The 24,239-nt window shown below is 40.4% G+C and overlaps 1 protein-coding gene across 2 annotated transcripts in view; it reads right to left on the bottom strand.

Moving 5' to 3' along the window:
* Positions 1–24,239, bottom strand: part of LOC124711827 (flotillin-1) — a 142,766-nt gene that overhangs the window by 102,281 nt on the left and 16,246 nt on the right. For both annotated transcript variants that reach the window (XM_047242419.1, XM_047242908.1), the window contains exons 2-4: positions 21,699–21,774; positions 5,584–5,674; positions 246–389 (exon numbers count right to left, since the gene is read on the bottom strand). In XM_047242419.1, the coding sequence (XP_047098375.1) occupies positions 246–389; positions 5,584–5,674; positions 21,699–21,774 (311 nt within the window). The remainder of the gene's footprint in view (positions 1–245; positions 390–5,583; positions 5,675–21,698; positions 21,775–24,239) is intronic.

Below are 24,239 nucleotides of genomic sequence, written 5' to 3'. Positions count from 1 at the left end.
GCTTGTTACGTGCACATTCAATTTGCATATTGCTGGGTCTTCTTATAAAAGTCAAATTTATCATTTGACAAAAGTGAGCAGATATTCTGTCAAGGAGCACTGGAGTTTCAGAGAGATGATCTGACAAAATACCCAAGTGCGATCTTATACTGTGCAATCACTATTTGTGATGCTCTGTCCGTCCAATGCTTGAACTTGAATAGTACACAAAAATATATTAAAAAAACCTTGAAATTGTTACTTACCTCAACAGTCATACTTCCCATAATAGCTCTCTGGTGCCCTTCCAGTGTGACCAATGCAATGTGCTGAATTTCATGTTCTGGCTTACCAAGAAATTGTTCACATGCAGCAAGTAGCATTTCTTCATTCTGGCCTTGTATTTTAACCTTTTAGGGAAACACAATGAACAGCAGAGTTTAACATGTAACATCACCCAAATGTTATAATTAAAGAAATATATCCATCAAATAAGAAATGCCTGAAAAATTATAACTAGAAAATATGACAAATTTTACATGGCAATAGTAATGAAAGATCTTCCTGCGAAATGAGTCAAGAACTTCAGCCAACATAATGTGAATACATTTGTCTCAAGACTAAATGAAGCATCCTGGTCTTTCAGCAACTGGTACCCAGTAAACACAAACTACAATGCTTTTGTATTAGAATTCATGAGTGTTTTCAATGAATGCTTCCCCTTCACAAAAGCATGTGACAAAAACTGTAAAAAGAACTTGTGAATAACTGAAGGCATCAGGATCTCTAGTATTAGAAACAGGAAACTGCACATGCAAGCAAAAAACAATCATGACGCAGAGTTTGTCAGCTACGTAAACAAATACAGAAGAATATTTGGCAGAGTAGTTAAATATGAAAAACAAATGGCAAACAGTAATTACGATGCCAGAAATAAATCAAAAGCTTATCAGAAATGAAAAAGGTGCAGAAAAAACAAGAAGTCATCATCGTAAATTAGAAGCAGATGGGGAAATATTGCGAATTATTCAACAGGTATTTCATAAATTCTAACAAAGACGTATCTCAAAAATAGGAAACAGAGGTTAGTAATACAACGCAAGGGTGAGAAAGCTTGCTCTAGTTGGAAGGAAATACAAGCAGTTGTACCCCAGATGTCCATATTAGGCCCACTACTATTTCTATATTATATAAATGACATACCACATAAGGTAACTTCAGATACCATTCTGTATGCAGATGACTCAACAGCAGTAGTCTGCTGTAAGAACACTGAAGAATTAGCACAGAAAACAAAACATACTCATCAAGAACTAGAAAACTGGATAAATAATAATGCTATGAAACTAAACTTAACAAAAAGCCAAACTGTACACTTCAAGACCAAACAAACTGTTGAATACATAACACAGTTAAGTTATGAAGGCAGAGGACTGATAACTGCAAAATCTGTCAAATTTCTGTGAGTGACCATAAACAAAAACTTGTCATGGACTGATCATGTGGGTTGCTTACTGAAACAGTTAAAATAGTTTTGTTTATGCAATGAAGGTTCTGAATAAAGTAACTGACTTAGCTGTTAAGAAAATTGTGTATCATGCATATTTTCTATCAGTTGTCAGATATGGCATAATTTTTCGGGTAGTTGAAAAAGGAAGTCTCCTCAGAGTGTTCAAGCTACAGAAAAAAATTATCAGAGCTATGAATGGGCCAAACAATAGACAATCATGCAAGCCTGGTCATGGACTGATCATGTGGGTTGCTTACCGAAACAGTTAAATAGTTTTGTTTATGCAATGAGGGTTCTGAATAAAGTAACTGACTTTATCAGGCTTGACTTACTGACAATTCCTTCCATGTTTATAGATGAAACACTTCTCTTTGAGTTAAAAAACCCATGTCTTTTTGAGGGAAATTCATTTACACATGCTTATGAAACAAGGCACAAACAAGATTACATTTTACCTTACCAAGGATTAACATTATTTGAAAATACTCCATATTACATGGCTTTGAAGCTTGGCAATAAAATCCATTCAAAGGTGAAAGACTGCAAGCTAGAATCCACTGGTGCAAACATTGAAAAATATTTAAAAAGCAAATACTACTACAGTGTGGATAATTTCATAAATGAGGAAGACAAGTAGGAAATATTGAATTTGTTTTGTTTTCCTGTTTTCTCTACATTACGTTCTATGTGTATGCTTATGTTCCCTTTCAATGGAGTTATATGTTCTTTTTATATGTGTCCATACTTATAAACTATGTATCGTGTGAACTATGTATCTAACTATCTAGATGTAAACATATATACTACTTTTATGAAAGTTTGTGGTCTCTGAAGTACGTCCATATTTATAAACTACAGAAACAAACATGAAAAATACAAGAATGATTTCAAACCACTGTGGAAATTTTAAGAAAAAGGAAGAAATCTAACATTTAATTACCTTTTTATGTTGTAATGTGCTTCTTGGAGCATCCATATGCTTTATTTTAATGTATCTTGTTTTAGGTATACTTAGGTAGGCACAGAATTATTCAGTGACGAGTCACCAGTGTTTCAATCAAATGATTGTAGATAACATGTCATGTGACAATAAAGATTCTATTCTATTCTATTCCTTCAGGTTCCTTCCATCACCTTTTTAAAGCAAGAGAACAGAAAAAGTCATCTGCACAATGTGTCTACTGTTGCTTCAAAGCAAGGAACAAAACTGCTTAACATGAGATGAAACTTGGATTCTTCAACACATGAATCCAAGCCATGCTGCTTTCAATATGATCAGACAATGTTGCAGAATAGCAAAACAGAGTTTGAGACTTTTATAGAAGAGGCTGACCATTATCTGTCAACACTAGAAAGAATATAAAAACCACTTAGGAGGCCAATTAATATATGATTCTTCACACATTTATCAACAAACTTTGCAAGTCTAATTTGCATAAGCCAGTGTCAGATAAGTATTTTCATAGAGCTTTGCTTCTGACAATAATGAAGGATCAGAAATGACAGAAAAAGAAACCTCACACTCCCTTGCCATCCAATTTCTACATTATTTGTCTTCTAAGGAGACAAAATGACACATATCTTTTGAGTTGCTTCTTGCACATTTAGATATCATCCTTATCACAGTTTCACATATTGTGGTACATGGACTTTCATCTATACCTTAAGAGATAATGCTCATATTCCACTCTTGTTTATATTTTGCTTCACACATCACAGATACTGGTACTTAATTCACAATTATTATTAATAATTATAACAGTTTGGCAGTAGCATACACAATAATTTTACAATCTCTGTTTCTTACACCAAGTAGAAATAAAAAGGTAATTAAGTTTACATGAGCAGTCAGCTGGGGATATGCAAACTGTCACAAATATTTTGTTTAATATTCACTAATTAAAAAATTACTTTTATTATAAATGAATGTATTCAAAATCTAGTCTCATCTTCTTATAGAATGGAAAAATAATATCAATACAATCGAAATACAGGTCAATCAAAAATGAAAGTTGAAAATTAACTTTAACAATATTACATAGTGATAAAGAGCAATTATTTAACAACTGCTGAAACATCATACATGAAGCAAAGTTAGACCCATATATTAAAAACTATAGTTGAATGTCTTTTAATAAAGAGAGTAATAGGAAATACAAAGAATAGAGAGAAATATGGATGAGAAAACCTTTCTAGGCTTAATATATGGAGAGAGATTAAAAACAAATAAACAATTAAGAATTGTTCACTGCAGTATTTTGGAGCAACTTTTTTCCTTCCCTCTAACACTTCTATATCACACACCGTCTTTTCCTATTTTATATATTTACTTTCCTGGCAGAGAAAAGCTACATATTCAGACACATTTTAATTTAAAGGCTTGTCCTTGCAAACTGGCAAAGTAAATGCTTTCTTTCGTTTTACATCTTTGAGCATATTAAAATTTGGGTTTTACAACATACTTTATTATTTTAATGTTTAACTTTACTGAACAGATTTAATGAGAAATCAAACGGTGGAACATCCAGAACAGAAGAAATAACTACAATATTATGAAAACAATAGATTGCAGGGCTTATTCTGAAGTAGAAAACATGCACACATTCACAAGCAACTAAATAACTCACATAATCTCTCTCTCTCTCTCTCTCTCTCTCTCTCTCTCTCTCTCTCTCTCTCACACACACACACACACACACACACACACACACACACACACACACACACACACAATTACTACTCTTGATCATGTGTTTGTGAGTTGTGCTTGCGTGAATGTGTGTGTGTTTTCTACTTTGGAAGAAGGTCCTTTGCCTGACAGCTTAAATATGGCAGTTTTTTCATTGTGGCTGTCTGCCACTCAATGTCTCTTCTCTACGGTGAGTAACAATCTATACATTTCATAATATTGTTACATAATGTACTGTTTTACTTTTTAAAAAAAGCCAGTATTCTCAAACTCCTTGGGAAAAAGTACAAAATTTACAACTTACAAGAAATGGAAGTTTTGAAATGAAATCTGAGTTATAAAGAAGGTTTTCAGTAATGGACTGCTGGGGTTGAAATATACCACATTAAATGAAAAATGAAGAATAAGATTGCTAAAAGGGAAAAAAATCATGCTGCTATAAGGTAAATATTTCCTACAGATGGTTATCCAAAATAGTGCTTCCTACTGGTCTAATTATGCAATGGTACAAATAATGCACATCTTACACAAATTGAAATTGCAGTTTAAAAGTTTTGTTTTGGAATTCTCTATTCATAGCGTTGTTGCTAACTAATTCACAAGAAAAATGAGACAAATTCAAAAATTTATGAAGTAATGACCATATTAACAGACTACACTATTGTAGCCATGTATGGAAGTGAAACATGGACGATAAATAGTTTGGACAAGAAGAGAATAGAAGCTTTCGAAATGTGGTGCAACAGAAGAATGCTGAAGATTAGATGGGTAGATCACATAACTAATGAGGAAGTATTGAATAGGATTGGGGAGAAGAGAAGTTTGTGGCACAACTTGACCGGAAGAAGGGATTGGTTGGTAGGACATGTTCTGAGGCATCAAGGGATCACCAATTTAGTATTGGAGGGCAGCGTGGAGGGTAAAAATCGTAGAGGGAGACCAAGAGATGAATACACTAAGCAGATTCAGAAGGATGTAGGTTGCAGTAGGTACTGGGAGATGAAAAAGCTTGCACAGGATAGAGTAGCATAAAGAGCTGCATCAAACCAGTCTCAGGACTGAAGACCACAACAACAACAACAACACACTATAACTACATTGCTGTACTTGTTTGACTTATCTTTAAGCATATGCAAACTCACAGCTCTTTTCATACAACACTGAAATAAAGATGATCACAAATTTAAGCTCCACCAAATAAAATCCAAGGCAACATTACATTCTATATAACTTAAGTACAATCAAATAACTATGCACTTCCACAACAGATCAATGAAAGTGCTTTCAAATGCAAGCAAGCAAAGCTGCACAAACAGTAATTGTGTGGCCTTTACTTCAATCCAACACACTGAGAAATGAGTCTCTAACTTTTAACATATTATAGAAATATATAACATGTTCTCACCTGTGCTATACCGGTAACAGAAATGGGCACGCCCTGGCTGGTGTAGACAGTGGGGCTTTCAACTTGAAGTGTCATTGTATTCAATGAAATCCTAAGCATAAAAAAATATTCTGAAAACCTATTTTTTCTAGAGATGATTATTAGTTTTAGTGCTAAATAAATTACAGAATTAACTGGTGCACATCATAGGCACAAATTTAACAGCAGAGTAATTGAACCTTCCTGGCAGATTAAAATAGTGTGTCAGACTAAAACTCAAACTTGGGACACTTCCTTTTCATGGGAACATGCTCTACTGGCTAAGCTGCCCAAGCACGACTCTCAACATGTCCTCGCAGTTTTACTCATCTTCTACCTTCAAAACTACACAGAAGCTCTCTAGTGAAATTTGCAAACTAGCACTCCCAGAAGAAAGAATATTGCGGATACATGGCTTAGCCACAGCCTGAGGGATGTTTCCAGAACGAAATTTTCACTTTGCAGCAGAGTGTGTGTTGATATAAAACTTCCTGGCAGATTATAACTGTGTGCCTGACCAAGACAAACACTCAAGATTTATGCATTTGGTGGTCAAGTGCTCTACTGGCTGAGCTACCCTTCCTTCCAGGAGTGCGAGTTTGCAAGTTTCGCAGGAGAACTTCTGTGAAGTTTGGAACATAGGAGATGAGGTACTGGTGGAAGTAAAGCTGTGAGGATGTGTCGTGCTTGGATAGTTCAGTCAGTAGAGCACTCACCCATAAAAAGTAAAGGTCCCAAGTTCAACTCCCGGTCTGGCACACGGTTTTAATCTGCCAGGAAGTGTCACATCAGTGCGCATTCTGCTGCAGAGTGAAAATTTCCTTCTGGGAACAGAGTAGCTGCTGTATAAACAAACGTAATTCCTTACATATAGCTCAGAGTACTTTATTCTGTAAGAATATTTCACATTCATTTCTAGAGTACATTGAATTGTGGCATTGGCCAGGAGGACATCAGATCTAACAAGGCCAGTTATAGCATTGGTAGTGTGTTTTGTGTTACACACAAATTTTTTAATGCAGATGTGATTCACCACACACACAAATGTATAGGCACTATTATTACATACATGCAGAAGAAACAGAGCATGAATTTAAATTTATATGTGTTGCAGCCAGACAGTAAAGTTCCATCTACTGAATCAACTGTCTACCCCCTCTTGTCAACCATATTAAATAATAAGCAATTTGAGCAACATGAATAGAACTAAGGTGAACCTGACCATATGGTAACACTTAACAGTGCAATGCATTGAACAATAGAACTTCAGTGCTTAATAACAACATCAAAGCATGCAGGTACTTAAAAACAATGAGGGATGAAGTTGGTAAACACTGCATGTAAGGATAAGGAATGGCAGCAACAGCTTACCTACTGCATGAGTTAGAAAGAAGGGTATCAGGATCTGGGAAAATAGAATGTAACACAATATATGGAAAGTGTTAATCAACCACACCCAAACACTCTTTTGGTTATAGTTTGATAAAACTATATGTAGAGTTTATATGGTGTCAAGAAGAGGAGTAAAGATGCGTCATACGACACCAGAGCACAGACGCAGCTCTATATGATAAGATGATGATGATGACAATGACAATTATGAAAATGATTATGATATAGCTGTATTTGTTTCAGCAGACAACACCCAGATTTTTACCACCAGTAATCTTTCATGTGAAGTGTGGCTTGAAGGAAAAATATGTATTAAAAGCATTAAGGCACTGATTGAGCATTTAAATATAAAATGTAATCACCATATAACCAGGAATTCTTGCTGAATGCTCAGTGGTTCAAACCTCATATTATACTGTAATTTAAGCAGTGTTGTTTCTTTATCTAGTTTCAATTTCCTATTAAAAAGTAACTTTAAATTATATATTTTGATTTTTTAAAACCACAACTCATAAAACAAACACATCATATGCTGAGGGAAGCATTTTTATTCTATCTTTACTCTTTAAACAATGCAAATATTAGATAAGAATGACATTTACTTTTTTCAAAAGCTGCAAGACATCATAACAGAAACCACATTAAATACACATACTTTGTTCTTTCGTTGCTTGTAACAGAATTTTTAATCATTTGTGGTACATTCTTTAAGAAGTTAGACTGACAGAAAGAGAGGTTAGTGTGTAAGCACAACAATCCATGGTTGATCAGTTTTTATTACATTTTTACTCAAACATTTTAGTCATCACTCAATATCAACTGTCTCAGTAAGTTATCAGAAAATGCAAACAGGAATTACTTAACATAATGTACATACAGTGATGAGCCAGAAATCACGATTACTGCCTGCTGAAACTGAATGTTGGTTGTTGGGGTTGCCGGCACATGATGTGGTACGGAAAGTATATAAATAAAGCAGATACAAATGAGGAATCATAGTCTAGGTAGGTAGGTTGGTTGGTTTAAAAGGGGGGAGGGACCAAACTGCGAGGTCATCGGTTGCTTGTTCCCAGTAGAACAATTACCCAAGGGAAAGAAGAAAAGAAAGACAATGTATGGCACAATAACAGTAGTAAGGAAGAACCGGAAGAATGACAGAACGACAACAAACACTACAATGGGCAAAACAGGACAAGAAAACCACAGAGTGACAAAAGAAACTGGGAGAAGAAACTAAAAACAAGGAAGCAGATTACCATGGCTGGCTGACCATGAGAATAAAAAAGGAGAAGCCAGCAACTCTGCAACACATTAAAACCTCCACCCTAAAAGTTCTAGGATGAAGGACACAGAAGGACAAAGGACACGTGCTAAAGCTCAGATCAAATGATAAAACTCACCCTCATGAATAAAACGTAAAACTAAAGCTGATGTTGAGGAATTGTCACCCAACACTGAAGGTAGGGTGCTGGGAAAGTTAAAAGTCCACAGCAGAGTGGCTAAAAGTGGGCAGTCCAGCAAAAAGTGGACGACTGTAATTTTCGGAGCTACAGCAACACTGAGGTGGGTCCTCGTGACAGAGGAGGTAACCATGTGTGAGCCACGTATGGCCAATGCGGAGGCGACAAAGTACAGTTGATTCCTTGTGAGGAGCCTACAGGGAAGTCTTTCACACATTCGCAGTCTCCTTAATGACACGCAGTTTGTTGTGCATACTGTTATGCCACTCCGTCTCCCAAAGCTGAAAAACCTTGTGGTGTAAGACAGAACGCAGATCAGGTTCAGAGATGCACATCTCCAGGAGCGGTTTCCGCATAGCCTGTTTGGCCAGCCTGTTGGCAAGTTTGTTGCCTGGGATTCCGACATGTCCTGGGGTCCACACAAAAACCACTGAATGACTGGACCATTCCAGGGCAGAGATGGGCTCCTGGATGTTCGCTACCAAAGGATGGCGAGGGTAGCACTGGTCGATAGCTTGTAAGCTGCTCAGGGAGTCAGAACAGGGAAGAAACAACTCACCAGAACAGGAACGGATGTACTGAAATGCACGAGATATGGCCACGAGCTCTGCAGTGAATACACTGCAGCCAGCATACAAGAAATGCTGTTCAGTACATCACCATCAGCCATCGAGCCATTGGTGTAAACAATTTCAGAGCCCCAGAACATGTCAAGAATTGAGAGGAAGTGGCAACGGAGAGTGGCGCAGTTAATGGAGTCCTTAGGGCCATGCAAAACGTCTAGATGAAGCTTTGGCCGAGGGGTACACCATGTAGGTGTACGTGAATGGACCTCAAGTAGAGGTGGTTAAGGGAAGGACTCCAGTTCGGAGAGAAGGGATCACACACGAAATGCAATCGTGAGCCCTGACCTGGACTGCCAATGCAGGAGATCAACTACCATGGGTGGGAAAAGGAGACAGTCATTCGGATGCTCAGGAGAACTACAAATGTGTGCAACATAACTGGTGAGCAGTTGAGCACATAGGATCCGCAATGGACGGACCCCAGCCTCCACCAGAACATTGGTCACCGGACTCATTCTAAAAGCTCCCATCGCTAGGTGAACACCACAGTGGTGCACTGGGTTGAGTAAACGCAACACTGAGGGTGCTGCCGAACAGTAAACCAAGTAAACCAGAATCCCATAGTCAAGGCGGGATTGAACAAGGGCTCTGTAGAGCTGCAGCAGCGTGGAGCAATCTGCACCCCGGTTGGTGTTGCTCAGGCAGTGGAGAGCATTGAGATGCTGCCAGCACTCCTGCTAAGCTGATGAAGGTGAGGTAGACAAGTCAATCAGGTGTCGAAAACCAGTTTTAAGAATCAATATGTAACCACTAAAGTGACTGGATCATCATTAAGACAAAGTTCAGGTTCCGGATGAACAGTATGACACCAACAGAAGTGCATGGCACATGGCTTCGCAGCTGAAAACTGAAAGTCGTGGACTAGAGCTTATGACTGCAGTTTGTGAATGGCTCCCTATAGGTGCTTCTCAGCAACCCCAGTACTGGAGGAGCAATACAAAATGCAGAAGTCATCTGCATACAGAGAAGGGGAGACCGACGGCCCTACAGCTGCTGCTAGGCCGTTAATGGCCACTGAAAATAGAGATACAGTACAGAGTCCTACGGAATGCCATTCTCCTGAATACGGGGGGAACTATGGCAGGCACGAACTTGGACATGGAAAGTACGGAGTGACAGGAAGTTTTGGATAAAAATCAGGAGCTGGCCACAGAGACACCATTCATACAATGTGGCAAGGATACGATGACGCCAGGTCGTGTCGTATGCTTTATGTAAGTCAAAAAAGACGGCAACCAGGTGTTGGTGTCTGGAAAAGGCTGTTTGGATGGCAGACTCAAGGGACACAAGATTATCAGTGGTAGAGCGATCCTGGCTGAAGCTGCCCTGACATTGATTGATATGTTTATATTTTCGCACCTCCGCGTTGCAAATGCCCAGTCGATGCGCTGTTGTTTTCACGTCAATTCTACCAACATTGAGAGTTGTTTAGTTCTCGGGGTTTTGTAAAATTCCTGGATTCATGTCTCGTCGCTGTGCAGCCTATGAAAAGGATTGCGGAAGACTTCCAAATAAATTCCAAAGTACAGTGCAGTTTTAATACCAATATATTTCCAGGACTCTGGTGTCCAAGCCTGGTGAACTGTACCAGTTACATCACATGTATCCAAAGTTGACATCAAACGACACAGAGTTCACAACAATCAACAAACGAGTGAGCCTACAATACATTTGCTCGCAACCCTAGCCAAAAAACGAGTGCCCTAAGGCACCTGCGTGAACTCTATTTATACTTTTGTTACCAATTACCTAAAATGAAAATTACAATTTTATGTAAAATCACAATTAAAAGTTAACCAAATATGAGCTACACATTGCTAAAAAATTGCAATCTCAGTGCTGAACAAGGTGAACCTATTTTCAACTTAGTTACGAGTTAATATAACATTTTCTGACTAATTATGTTACAGGTAACAATTACATTTCTAAATTTGTTTATAACAAATCAACTAGTGCCTGAATTTTAGTGCTAACGTATATCGAAGATTCAATTAACGTGCTTTATTTATATGTTCTATTTAATTTGCTTGTGGAGTTGATAGTCTCCCATCGGGCGCCTCCCCAGGTGGTATTTAGGGGAATGCTCTCCAGATATGAAGGGTACCGGGGAAATAAAATACTTGGGGTGGACCAAAACTATCAACCGAAATCCACTAACGTCTGCCTGGTATCCAGCGGTTAGGAGTCAGCGTCTGTTCGCCTAGATGGTGCGGCTGCAGCAACCTTCTTGATCTCAACAATCAAGTCGTATTCCTCGTGGTCTTTCCTCGGAAGGACCACCACCAAGTTAGTTTTCAACTTGAAAACCAAACATGATGATAACACAAGGAATGAATCCACTACCCCGGGCACCAGTCGCAAGGCTGGCTTTACCTGGTCATCGGATTCCGGGGGACCAGGAGCATCATGTTACGCCTAAGGTTGAGAACCAGACGAAGTCCAAATTATTACACACAAAACAAAGACACTTCATCGGTACACTTAATACTAATACTCTTTTGAAGCTGGGCAAGATCAAACAACTTACAGACATGCTGCAAAAATTCCGGATCAAAATCCTTGCAATCCAGGAAACACGATTTACGGACGAAAACCATTTTGATACAGACAACAACAGGATCTACAAAGGAAAACCAGCAGTTAAAACTAATGAGAAAGGACTCAAACAGTTTGGCACAGCATTTGCAGTCCACAAATCTATCAGCGACTCTGTCATTGACTTCCAGTCTGCCTCAGAACGTATATCAACGTTCTCCGTCAAATCGGCCAACAAAGCATATACCATGATCAACGCACACACACTAAAAAATAACTATAACAAGAAGAACCGCCAGAAAGTGGATGACTTCTGGAATGACCTTGAAGAGACGACAAACAAAATTGCCAAACACCATGTAATAATCCTGTTAGGCGACTTTAACGTACAATTAGGTAAAGAGAAACAATACAGGAAAATCACCGGAATCCATACAGCTCACAAGAGAACTAACAAGAACGGGGAAAGATTGATAAGCTTTTGCGAAAATTTCGGCCTCGTAATTATGTCAACACAATTCAAAAAACCCAACAAGAAACTGTATACTTGGAAGTCGCTCAACACAATGTTGGGTGGATTCCAGATAGACCATGTGGCCATCTCCAAGAGTAACACAGCAGAAATTCTGAATGTGAAAACGAGAAGAGGATTTTTTTACTCAGACCACCATCTTCTATAGATAAAGACCAGATTACAACCCAATAGAAAAAAGCCAAAACTAAACAAAGTCCTGAGACCAGATCCCGAATACATAAAACTCAACAAGGAAAACATCTTACAGGAAATTAGTTAGACAAACACCACAAACTGGACAGAACTTGTGGACGTCCTCAAATCCACGATGAAATTGGGTCAACCCCCGAGAAGGAGAAAACACAGGTGGTGGAATATAATATGTGACCAAGCAATAGAAGAAAGGACCAATGCCTGGAAAAACTTCAATAGTCACAAAACGTCAGAAAAATGGCAACAATTTCCAGTAATCAGAAAACAAACATCGAAAACTATTCGGAGGGAAAAAAGAAATTATGACAAACGGCGACTAGATGAGATAGAACAAGACTTTAAGAAGAACAACAGGAATTTTTATAAGACGTTTAAAGAACATATTGCAGGATACCAGCCACCCAATCTTTGCTTCAAGAAACCGGATGGTTCACTAGAAACTGACACGAAGAATAACTGCCAAATCCTCGCAGACTATTTCAACAAACTTCTCAAATGCGAAAGACCTACAGAGGATATTCACTACGAGACGTCTACACCAAATCCTGACGCTAAATCGCCAACCATCAATGAAATAGTAGAAATTATCAAGACACTGAAAAACAATAGAGTCCCAGGAGAAGCTGGAATTATTGCAGAACTATGGAAACTAAATGATGAAAGATTAATAGGAAAAATTCACAAAATCATATTAAACATTTGGGAAACAGAACAGATCCCTTCTGAATGGAAATGCGCACTCATCCATCCACTCCACAAAAAAGGGGACAAAACTGAACCAAATAATTACAGGGGTATCTCACTCGTACCGGTCACATATAAAATCCTATCAAAAGTTCTCATGAATAGATTAGAAGAACAAGCTGACCCACAAATAGGAGAATACCAGGCTGGTTTTCGCAAGGGATGATCATGCATAGAGCAGATATGGAATCTGAAAATGATTCTCCAGATGAGAAACACCCGAAACACAGTGGTTACTTTTGTAGATTTTAAAAAGGCCTACGACTCAATAGACAGAGTAGCGCTCTGCAAGACGTTGGAAGAATTCAGCATTGACAGAAAAGACAAGAGCAATCATTCGGGAAACATTAACTGACACAGTCTCCAAGGTTAAATTTATGGGGGATATCTCGGAACCATTTGAAATCCAAACTGGAGTGCGACAGGGTGATGGACTTTCACCATTACTCTTTAATATCATTCTTGAAAAAATTATCAGGACATGGGAAAAAGAAGTCAAAGGAATCCAAATTGGCATTAGAAATAATAATAGATTCAATTTGATGTGTTTAGCTTTTGCGGATGACCTTGCAATCCTCACAAATAATAGAAAAGAAGCCACTAACACCATAGAGAAGTTACACGAAATTGCACAAAGAACTGGCCTGCAAATCTCATATGAGAAAACCCAGTACATAGAAAGAGTGCCACAAGACAAATTGCCTATTGTGACAACCCATGGGAAAATCGTACAAGTACCACATTTTAAGTACCTGGGAGAAATCATCCAGCCATCAGGGATCAACCTAAAGGCCAATGGGGAAAGAATAAAAAAACTACAGAAAGCATATAAACTCACGTGGAACTATTATAACAAAAAGTCCAAATCCATTAACGCAAAATTGAGGCACTACAACACTGTCGTACTTCCGGAGGCACTGTATACATCTGAAACAACACAAATAGGTGGGCAAACTAAAATCAAGGAAATAGAGAAACAAGAAAGGAAAATTCTCAGGAAAGTTTTTGGCCCAATACAAGAGCAAGGAATCTGGGTGAAGAGACCAACATAAGAATTATACAAATACACAGACAAGATTACAGATACAATAAGGAAAAGAAGAATGCAGTTCTACGGACATATCCACAGGATGAATGAAAACAGAATTTCAAAGCGAATTCTTAAAGTCATCAACTCAGGCAGGGGAAAAACAAAATGGATAAAAGAAGTTGAAGAGGACCTCAGACAAGCACAAATAACAGTAAACAACGCAGAAAATAGAACTGAACTCAGGAACATCATCAAAAAACAACACAGAAGAGACCAGGATGCAAATGGACAGCGGAGCGAAAGAAACAACACAGTGAACACATGAAGAAAATTTGGGCTCAGAAAAAACATAAACAATCATCATAAAGGAATTCAAGTTCAAACGCTCTCTTAAATGGGAATAATCGAAAATAATAATCCAGAATGAGATTTTCACTCTGCAGCGGAGTGTGCGCTGATATGAAACTTCCTGGCAGATTAAAACTGTGTGCCCGACCGAGACTCGAACTCGGGATCTTTGCCTTTCGCGGGCAAGTGCTCTACCAACTGAGCTACCGAAGCACGACTCACGCCCGGTACTCACAGCTTTACTTCTGCCAGTACCTCGTCTCCTACCTTCCAAACTTTACAGAAGCTCTCCTGCGAACCTTGCAGAACTAGCACTACTGAAAGAAAGGATATTGCGGAGACATGGCTTAGCCACAGCCTGGGGGTTGTTTCCATAATGAGATTTTCACTCTGCAGTGGAGTGTACGCTGATATGAAACTTCCTGGCAGATTAAAACTGTGAGCCCGACCGAGACTCGAACTCGGGACGTTTGCCTTTCGCGGGCAAGTGCTCTACCAACTGGAAGGTAGGAGACGAGGTACTGGCAGAAGTAAAGCTGTGAGTACCGGGTGTGAGTCGTGCTTCGGTAGCTCAGTTGGTAGAGCACTTGCCCGCGAAAGGCAAAGGTCCCAAGTTCGAGTCTCGGTCGGGCACACAGTTTTAATCTGCCAGGAAGTTTCGAAAATAATAATAATTTTCTGACTAATTATGTTACAGGTAACAATTACATTTCTAAATTTGTTTATAACAAATCAACTAGTGCCTGAATTTTAGTGCTAACATATATCGGAGATTCAATTAACGTGCTTTATTTATATGTTCTATTTAATTTGCTGTAGTAATTTTATAATGATAGGTTTACTGGTACATCCTGACCATGTGCTCTATTTCTTTCGATTAGTTACAGTATTAATTTCACATTTATATTGTGTTTCTCACATAAGAACAATGTTAAATGCTTTTGGCACATTCAAAATACACACGGTGGCTTTTACACATATGGTTTCAGCAAAGTATCGTTTTCGAATTATATTATATAGTGGTTATTTTTGTATGTAATTTGGAAACAGGTCACTTTACAATTGGACAATTAGGACTTGTGTTTATCTTTAACGCTCTCCGAGGGGTTCTGATAGGTAGCAATGAGATACAGTAATATTTCAACATGGAGCCAGTAGGCCAAGTGACTCCAGGACCCAACCCAACCGCCAACATACCATATGTTACAGCAGCTTACAGAGAACGTTGGTGAGGCTGATGGGCTGATAGCTATCCACATCAAGTGGATTTTTACCGGGTTTTAGCACCACAATGATGGTGCTCTCCCACCATTGCGATGGAAAGACGCCATCGCACCAGATCCGGTTGAAGATGATGAGATATCTCTTGTAGTCAGATGAGAAATGTTTAATCATCTGACTGTGGATCCGATCTGGCCCAAGAGCTGCATCAGGGCAATGTGCACGGGTGCTGAGGAGCTTGCACTCTGTAAAGGGGGCCATTATAGGGTTCACTGTGGTGTGCAGTGAATGAGAGGACTTTCCTTTCCATCCGCCATTTGAGGGTACGAAAGGCTGGGGGGTAGTTCTCTGATGCAGAGGCTTGAGCATAGTGCTCAGCGAAGTGCTTGGCGATCGTAACTGCGTCGGTAGAGAGCATGCCATTGATGTTAATGCCAGGGACACCTGTTGCAGTTTGGTACCCAAAAAGACATATGATGTTAGTCCAGACTTGGGAAGGTGACGTATGGCACCCAATGGTCAACACGTACCTCTCCCAACACTCCTGTTTCCATCATTTTATAAGCAGGCGAACACAGGCATGGAGCCACTTAAAGGCTTCTAGGTGCTCTAAGGAAGGGTGCTGCTTAAGTCGCTGTAGAGCTCACCGCCACTCTTTAATTGCCTCAGTGACTTCCAGCAACCACCAAAGGACTGTCTTTCACCGGTTGCACCCTAGAGAATGAGGGATCACCTTTCTGCTGCAGAGGAGATTGTTGTAGTAACCTGCTCAATCACAACATCAATGGCACCATGTGGGGAAGACTCAATGGTGACAACAGAGGTGAAGGCTACACAGTCTGCCTTGTTTAAAGCCCATCTGGGTAGGCATCAGTGGGCATGTGCCAAGGGAGTGACAGGAAGATGAGGAAGTGGTCACTACCATATGGGTCGTTATGTCCTCTCCAGTGGGTAGATGGGAGAAGATCTAGGCTGCAAATTGATAAATGAATGGCTGAGTAACTACCATAAGCGACACTGAAATGTGTGGCAGCCCCAGTATTTAAGAGGCAGAGGTCGAGTTGGGACAGTAAGGGTTATGGGTATCAAAATATCCCAAAAGTAGGAAAGTTTTAGGGAGTTGATCAATCAGCACAGCCAGTACATTCAGGGGTACTGCACCATCTGGAGGGAGATATACGTTGCAGACAGTTATGTCCTGCATTGCCTGTATCCTTACAGGCGCAGCTTCAAGAGGAGTTTGAAGGGGCACAGGTTCACTACATACCGAGTTCAGGACATAAACGCAAACTCCACCTGACACTATTATATTCACTACGGTTCTTGTAATATCCCCTGTAGACGTGAAGGGCAGGGAGTTGTATTGCCGGGAACTAGGTTTCCTGGAGGGCAATGCAGAAAGCAGGTGTAAAGCTGAACAGTTGCTGTAGCTCAGCCAGGTGGTGGAAAAAAATGCTGCAATTCCACTGAAGGATGACGTGATTGTGAGACTGGGAAGGCATGAAACACTCAGTGAGGCAGTCTGTGCCTCAGGGTCACCTGCTGCCACCAACTTATTTCCTGAACAGACTATATCCATTGTGTCTGAGGGTCTGGCAACATATGGCTGAACTTCAGCACTTAATGCACCACACTGGGGGAGGGATATATGGTTTGAAATCACAGTGATAGATCACCACCTTGATCTTCTCTCGTAATGTGTCACCCTCGAAGGCCAAAATGAAGGCACAGGTGGCAACCTGATTATCCCTCAGACTCTGACGGACACGCTGGACAAAATGAACTCCTCATTGCTCTAAGTTGGAATGCAGCTCGTTGTCAGACTGCAAAAGAAGGTCCCTGCGGAATATAATACCCTGGACCATATTTAAGCTGTTACGAGGCGTGATGGTAACGGAAACATCCCCCAGCTTGTCACAAGCAAGTAGTGCCCATGACTGGGCAGAGGATGCTGACCCTAACCGCATTTTGGACAACCCCTCCACCTCCTCCAACTTGTCCTCTAAATGCTCTACAACAAAAAAACTGAGGCTTCATCGAGACAAACGAGTCCCCATCAGCTCTTGCACATACGAGGTACCAGGGCGAATAAGGTTCACTGCGAATAAGGTTCACAGCCATCCACGGCCTAGCATTCCTCCCATGGTGTGACCAGGGAGGGGAACGATTTAGGATCATACTTCCTTGCATTGTACTAAGACATGGAATGTTTAGAGACTGCTGGCGGTTGATCACCAGCAAGTGATGAAGTGGTACACTTCATCGTGCGCCATCCACCCTGATGCCACCTACTCCGACCAGAGGCCCTCCCCAAGGGTACCACCCAACTGCAGCAAAGGCCACCTGGCAGGATGGCCATTGCCAAGCGTCCCGATGCCCCAGGGTGATGGACATCTACTCCTTGGCATACGTGGGGAGTTAATGGCACAAACATCAGCACAGTGATCCATGTGTAGTCAGGGGGCTACAACCAACAGGGTACATGGCGGCTCCACCACAATGGACTGGCTGTCATGCTGGACATGAGGTGCACAGAATTCCGTGGTCATCATCGGTGCAGAAAGTGACACTGCAAAGTGGTGAAGGAAAACACACCCAGGAAGGTGTCCTCCCGTAAGAGATGGAGGATGAGCGGGACTGCAATGCCACGACAAGAAAGTGGGCTTAAGATCTCAATGCACAATGGACACGATGCACCATGTAAGGTGCTCTTCCCAAATTGGCTTGCTCTTTGACAGGCCTCTTATGACAGGCTAGAATACCTCGGGCCTATTGTAACCCCTGGGCCCACATGGGGGTTAATGTGGATGGATAGGAAGAACAAACCTGTAATGTTTGGATACAGTACTAATAGTGTCCTGCTTAACACAGTCAACTCTTTATATCTGAGCTTAAGATTGCAAAGCAATATTAAATGGAATGAGCATATAAGAATTGTGATATGGAAGGCAAAGGGTCGACTTCACTTTATAGGGAGAATTTTAGAAAAGTGTGTTTCAGATGTATGGTAGACCATATATAGGACACGTGCGACCTATTCTTGAGTACTGCTAGAGTGTTTGGGATCTGAGAATAAATATATTCTTGTTATTATGCACATTTTAGACACATTGGCTTTTGAAAAGTGGTTTATGTCCACAATTCTGATTACGTCATGCAACAATGCCAATGGGTAGTTTCGGCAGCTTCAGTATTTCTCATGAGACAGCTAGAGAGAAATAATGAGTAAGGAGCTGTTGGAGAAAGGAGATGCAGTAATACTGGGGTTAAGAGGATTAAGGGTTCTCATTTATTTGAGCAATAATAATAATAATAATAATAATAATAATAAAAGGCAATTTATGGATGTGCTTGACAGTCCATAACGAGACATCACTCAAAGTCAACTGTTGGGTTGCAAACCTCACCACAGAGTCTGGAAGCAAAGTTGGCCCTAAATGCTTCAGTTCCCAGCTCTATACCAGCACAGTGAATAGTGTTGATAATTTTGAAATATAATTTTCAATCTGAAGCATACACTAGGCATCAATAATCCCTTAGTGATCACATGTAAATCTTGTAGCATTATATCAAATATGGTCCCTCTGCCCCAAGTGAAAGTTGCTGAGTTACTGTAACACTCTGAGTGCTTTGAGGACTTTTGATTTGATGTGTCTTAGGGTTGGTAAACACTTAAATCATCCATCAAAAATTATTCCCAAATATTACGTTAAATTTTTGAAACTCAGAGAGACACACTTCATCTGTAGTAGAGGTGGGCTGAAAGCAGTATGAGTATGGTGAAGTAAAAACAACAGCGGAGGTGAAAGTTCCCCAGTCCGCCTTGTTCAAAGTCCATCTGGGCGAAAGTCCGTGTGCCTGACGCTGGGGCAGTAACAGGAAGATGGGGAAGTGGTCACTACCACACACGTCGTCATGTGCTTTCCAGTGGATAGATGGGAGAAGTCCTGGGATGCAAATTGATTAATCAATGGCCGAATAACTACCATGAGTCACACTGAAATGTGTGGCAGCCCCAGTATTTAAGAGGCAGAGGTCAAATTGCGTCAGTAAAGTTTCGACATCTCAGCCTCGGCCAGTAAGCTTGGTACCACCCCACAAGGGGTTATGGGCATCAAAATCTCCCAAAAGTAGGATAGGTTTAGGGAGTTGATCAATCAGTGCAGCCAATACATTCAGGTGTACTGCACCATCTGGAGGGAGATATACGTTGCAGACAGTTATTTCCTGCGTTGTCCGTATCCGACAGGCACAACTTCAAGAGCAGTTTGAAGGGGCACAGGTTCACTACATAACGAGTTCAGGACATAAACGCAAACTCCACCTGACACAATTGCAGTCAGGATGAGCCAAGCCACTAATGGGAAATCCAATGACATACGCTACTTTGACAAAGGACAGGTTGTTATGACTGAACACCACAAGCAAGTCACAAGCAAGTAACCTTCGTGACTGGGCAGAGGATGCTGTTTTTATCAAAACTGACCCAGAGCACATTTTGGACAAGCCCTCCACCTCCCCAAACTTGTCCTCTAAATGCTCTACGAAGAACTGAGGCTTTGTGGACATGAAAGACTCCCCATCAGCTCTCGTACAAACTAGGAACCGGGGCGAATAGCCATAACTGCCATCCTGAGACTTACGCTCCTCCCATGGTGTGGCAAGGGAGGGGAACATTTTTGGATCGTATTTCTGAGCATTAAACTGAGCCCGAGAATGCTTAGAGACTGTTGGCGGCTGGCCACCAGCGAGAGATGATGTACCACGCTTCATTGTGGTTCAACCGCCCTGATGCCACCCACCCTGACCAAGAGCCCTCCCCACGGGTGCCACCCAGCCTCAGCAAGGGCCACCTGGCAGGATGGCCATTGCAGGGAGTCCCAATGCCCCAGGGAGATAGGCATCTACTCCTTAGCATACATGGGGATTTAACGGTGCAGGCATCAGCAGAGTGATCCCTGTGTTGTCAGGGGGCTACAACCAACAGGGTACATGGCAGCCCCACCACAATGGACTGGCTATCGTGCTGGATATTAGGTGACAAGTAGTCCATGTTCGTTGTCAGTGCAGAAAGCGGCACTGCACATTACATGGCAGAAAATGTATGCAGGAACGTATCCATGCCCAAGAGATGGAGAGTGGGCAGGACTGCAATGCAATGATGAATAAGCTGGCAAAAGGTCTCAACGCAAGATGGACACAATGCACCAAGTAAGGTGCCCTTCCCCAATCGGCTCACTCTCTGGAAGAATTTTGAGATATGGAGGTCAATCCAAAAGGTGACCATCACATAAAGGCTGAAACATTTGAGACTCCTTATGTCACCTCTTATGACAGGCAGGAATACTGCGGGCCTATTCTTACACCCGAACCCGCAGGGGGGCCCTTCTCTGTATTTTGCATTTCCTTCATACCTTTTCTGCCCATTACTCCAAACGAAAGAACTCAAGTTCTCGGAGATGAAGATCCTGTTATTCTCTTCCTTGTACGCACTTCAGTTACCTCTGTTTGTACTTCCTATTAACATGCAGTATATTTAATTACACTGAAAATGTTACATTCTGTTGCAAGTAAAATATTAGAGCAAGAGTTTAATTAAAGTGATCAACCATGTATGGTTGTGCTTATAAATTACGTTCTTTTTCTATTGGACCAACTTCAAAAAGGATAAATTATGTAATAAACAATGAAATAACATAACAAGCATTCGTGAGGATTTTTTGTGTGAATTTAAAGTGAATATCATATTCTGAAGACTTGGAGAGCAATGAATTATGAAAGTACGCATCTGTGATGGTGTCTTGCAACTTTTCAGAATACTCCTTTTGTCATGTGATGTACTTATTTTATGAATTTTAACTTAAAAAATGCAACAAGTAAAATTTTGCATTAAGCACACATGTGTGTGGTGTTTTTTGTACGCACTCATGCAAAATAATGAAAAATTTTGCTTCCAACTGGCGAGTACAGCTACCTTCACTATATTGGAATTTTTTTTGTAAATTATCACTAACCTTTGAACACACTGAATAGTAGGCCACACAAAGGCTCGGCCACCAGGGACAAGAAGAGGTTTATTGTAGCAGCAACCTGAAATTAGAGACACTCATTGTTAGGTTAAATTAAAGGGAGCTTTGACAATTTTGATAGAAAGTTTGAGAAAACTCACTAGTTAGTTCTTTACTCCTGCATCTGCAGAAACAAACAAATGAAAATACAGCAATATTCGAAAAGCGAGCATAACTTGCCTACCAATAATTGAACACAAATCAAACAATGGAAAGCCCATTACGAAAAGGACAGATTGCTACTCACCCTAACGATGACACGCTGAGTTGCAGACAGCCACGATGAACAGCCTTCTTTAGCAAAAAACAGGTACACATTCACACAAGCAGGCACACCTCATGCACACATGGCCACTATCTCTGGTTGCTGCCTAGTTGAACATATCTGTTCACACAATGGTCACAGATTTCCTTCATTTGTCTTATTAGAAACAAACAATGCTTTTTCACAAGAAATTTACACTACACTGAATTTCCCTTGTTTCACAAATGAGAACTTCTAGTTTACAAAAAGATTTAAAGATTAATTGTTTGTATTATTTGTTCACTATACTTCAAAATAACTATAACATTGCAAAGTAGTTAGGTTCTTCATTGGCAAGAAACATTCTTATTGACTACATATTTGTACTGTTACGTTGTTTGAGGTTTTCCTGATACACAAGTGTTATGGGACTCTTGGGTATAGAAGGAAGATGGGGCTTTTTAAGGATCTGTGGGGTTTTGATTAAGCTCCTGCTAGTCATCTGTAGATATTGATGTAAACTGTTTTGGAAAATCTCAGCAGGTAACTGTGTTGCAGTAAAACATGACTGTGTGCATAATCAAGCAGTAGTTAGATCCAGCACCCAGTAACACTGCACTCTTTATAAATGCAATGAAAATATGCCATCAAGAGGGAGAGCAAATCCAAAAGTTCAAAGTAATGGTTTATTACTACTGTTGTTACATTGTCCTCAGCATTTTTTTTGTATACCTCCATAGCGGAGTGATCAGCATGGCAGAATGCCATGCAAGGGGCCTGGGTTCGATTCCTGGCTGGGTCAGAAATTTGCTCTACTCACTAGCAATTGTGCTATCTTCATCATCATATCATCCTCATTGAAAAGCAAGTTGCCAATGTGGCGTCAACTAAAAAGACATGCCCCAGGCGACCGGTCTACCTGATGGGAGACCCTCACTGCATGACATTTCATTTCATTTCAGCAATTTTTTCTATCATCATGTCAAAACCACAATCAAGTCGAAAGCCAAAGGCACGGTCATCAGTGAAGTACAACACTTAGCACTGAAAACATGTTTCTTACAAACACCAATGTACAGCCAGAACCAAACTGAACTCTTGGATGGAGAGTGCTGTTATTTATACAAATACTGAATACTCCAGAATGCTATTATTTATATAACTATTGAATATTCCAAATATACAAACATGAGATACTTCAAGAACCTTCCACAATAATAAATACCAATCAGCTGCAATTTGCATGAAAACCCTATGAGATGATGCAGCCCTCTGGATGCACTTTTAATAACTTTACTTATTTCTTGACCACACTTTTGTTTTTCATCAGCCTTACGTATTTTGACTTTCCATCATTTTCAAAGGCACTGCTATGTCATTCATATAAAAATATTAGCTACATTGTATCACATCAATGTTCTTGAGCATGAGACAAGTGCACTTGTTGGAGCTGATTATGGCACTCCGGATCTAGATCTTGTCAGTCACAAAGCGAAAAAAGTGGCCCAACTAAAACATTCATATTTCTTTATGTACTACACGAATATGTAATAAAAAATGGGGGTTCCTACTTTAAAAACTGCAGTTGATATCCATTTGAGCTATGGCAGCACCATCTAGTGGGCCAACCACAGCGCCACCTGGTTTACCCCTTCAAGCTAACGAGTTTTTTCTTCGTAGTTTTTTTGTTTGATGCTTATTTCGGGAGATATTTGGCTCGGTCACTCACAATGGACCACCCTGTATACCCTCTATTTCTAGTGCTGCCATCTCCCATTTGTGAGAGGTTGCTGCACGTTGATGCTGAACATAGGCAGTGGTTACAGTAATGTGAGTGGACCACGTAAAACAAAAAATTTAAAGAGCTGTGCTCTGTCATTAATAAGTTATTCTTGCAATACATGTCCCTGTTGGTTGTAAATATTTTCCGTTTGCGACTTTCAGCACAATCACTTTCATATCACAGAACAAAGTATTCTTTAGCTAAAAGACACACACTAATTGACTAGTGGTCTGACAGGATGACCATTGATGATAATGTCAGAGGCCCCTTAACACCTTTGTGATTGTCATCCAAGCATGATTTGCTTCTGTGGTGGTCTCATAGATCATTGTCTCGCTTAGTTTTTCTGAAGTCCGTCAGTAGCTGGCTTTATGGTGATGGGAAGCAGCTACAGCACATTTATGGAGTGGTCTTGGGCATGGTACAGTGATGGGCTTCATCCCACAGATCGACTATAATC

Source organism: Schistocerca piceifrons, chromosome 1 (assembly GCF_021461385.2).
Source record: "Schistocerca piceifrons isolate TAMUIC-IGC-003096 chromosome 1, iqSchPice1.1, whole genome shotgun sequence".
NCBI classification, from domain to species: domain Eukaryota; kingdom Metazoa; phylum Arthropoda; class Insecta; order Orthoptera; family Acrididae; genus Schistocerca; species Schistocerca piceifrons.
This window is presented reverse-complemented; position numbering and strand designations above follow the sequence as displayed.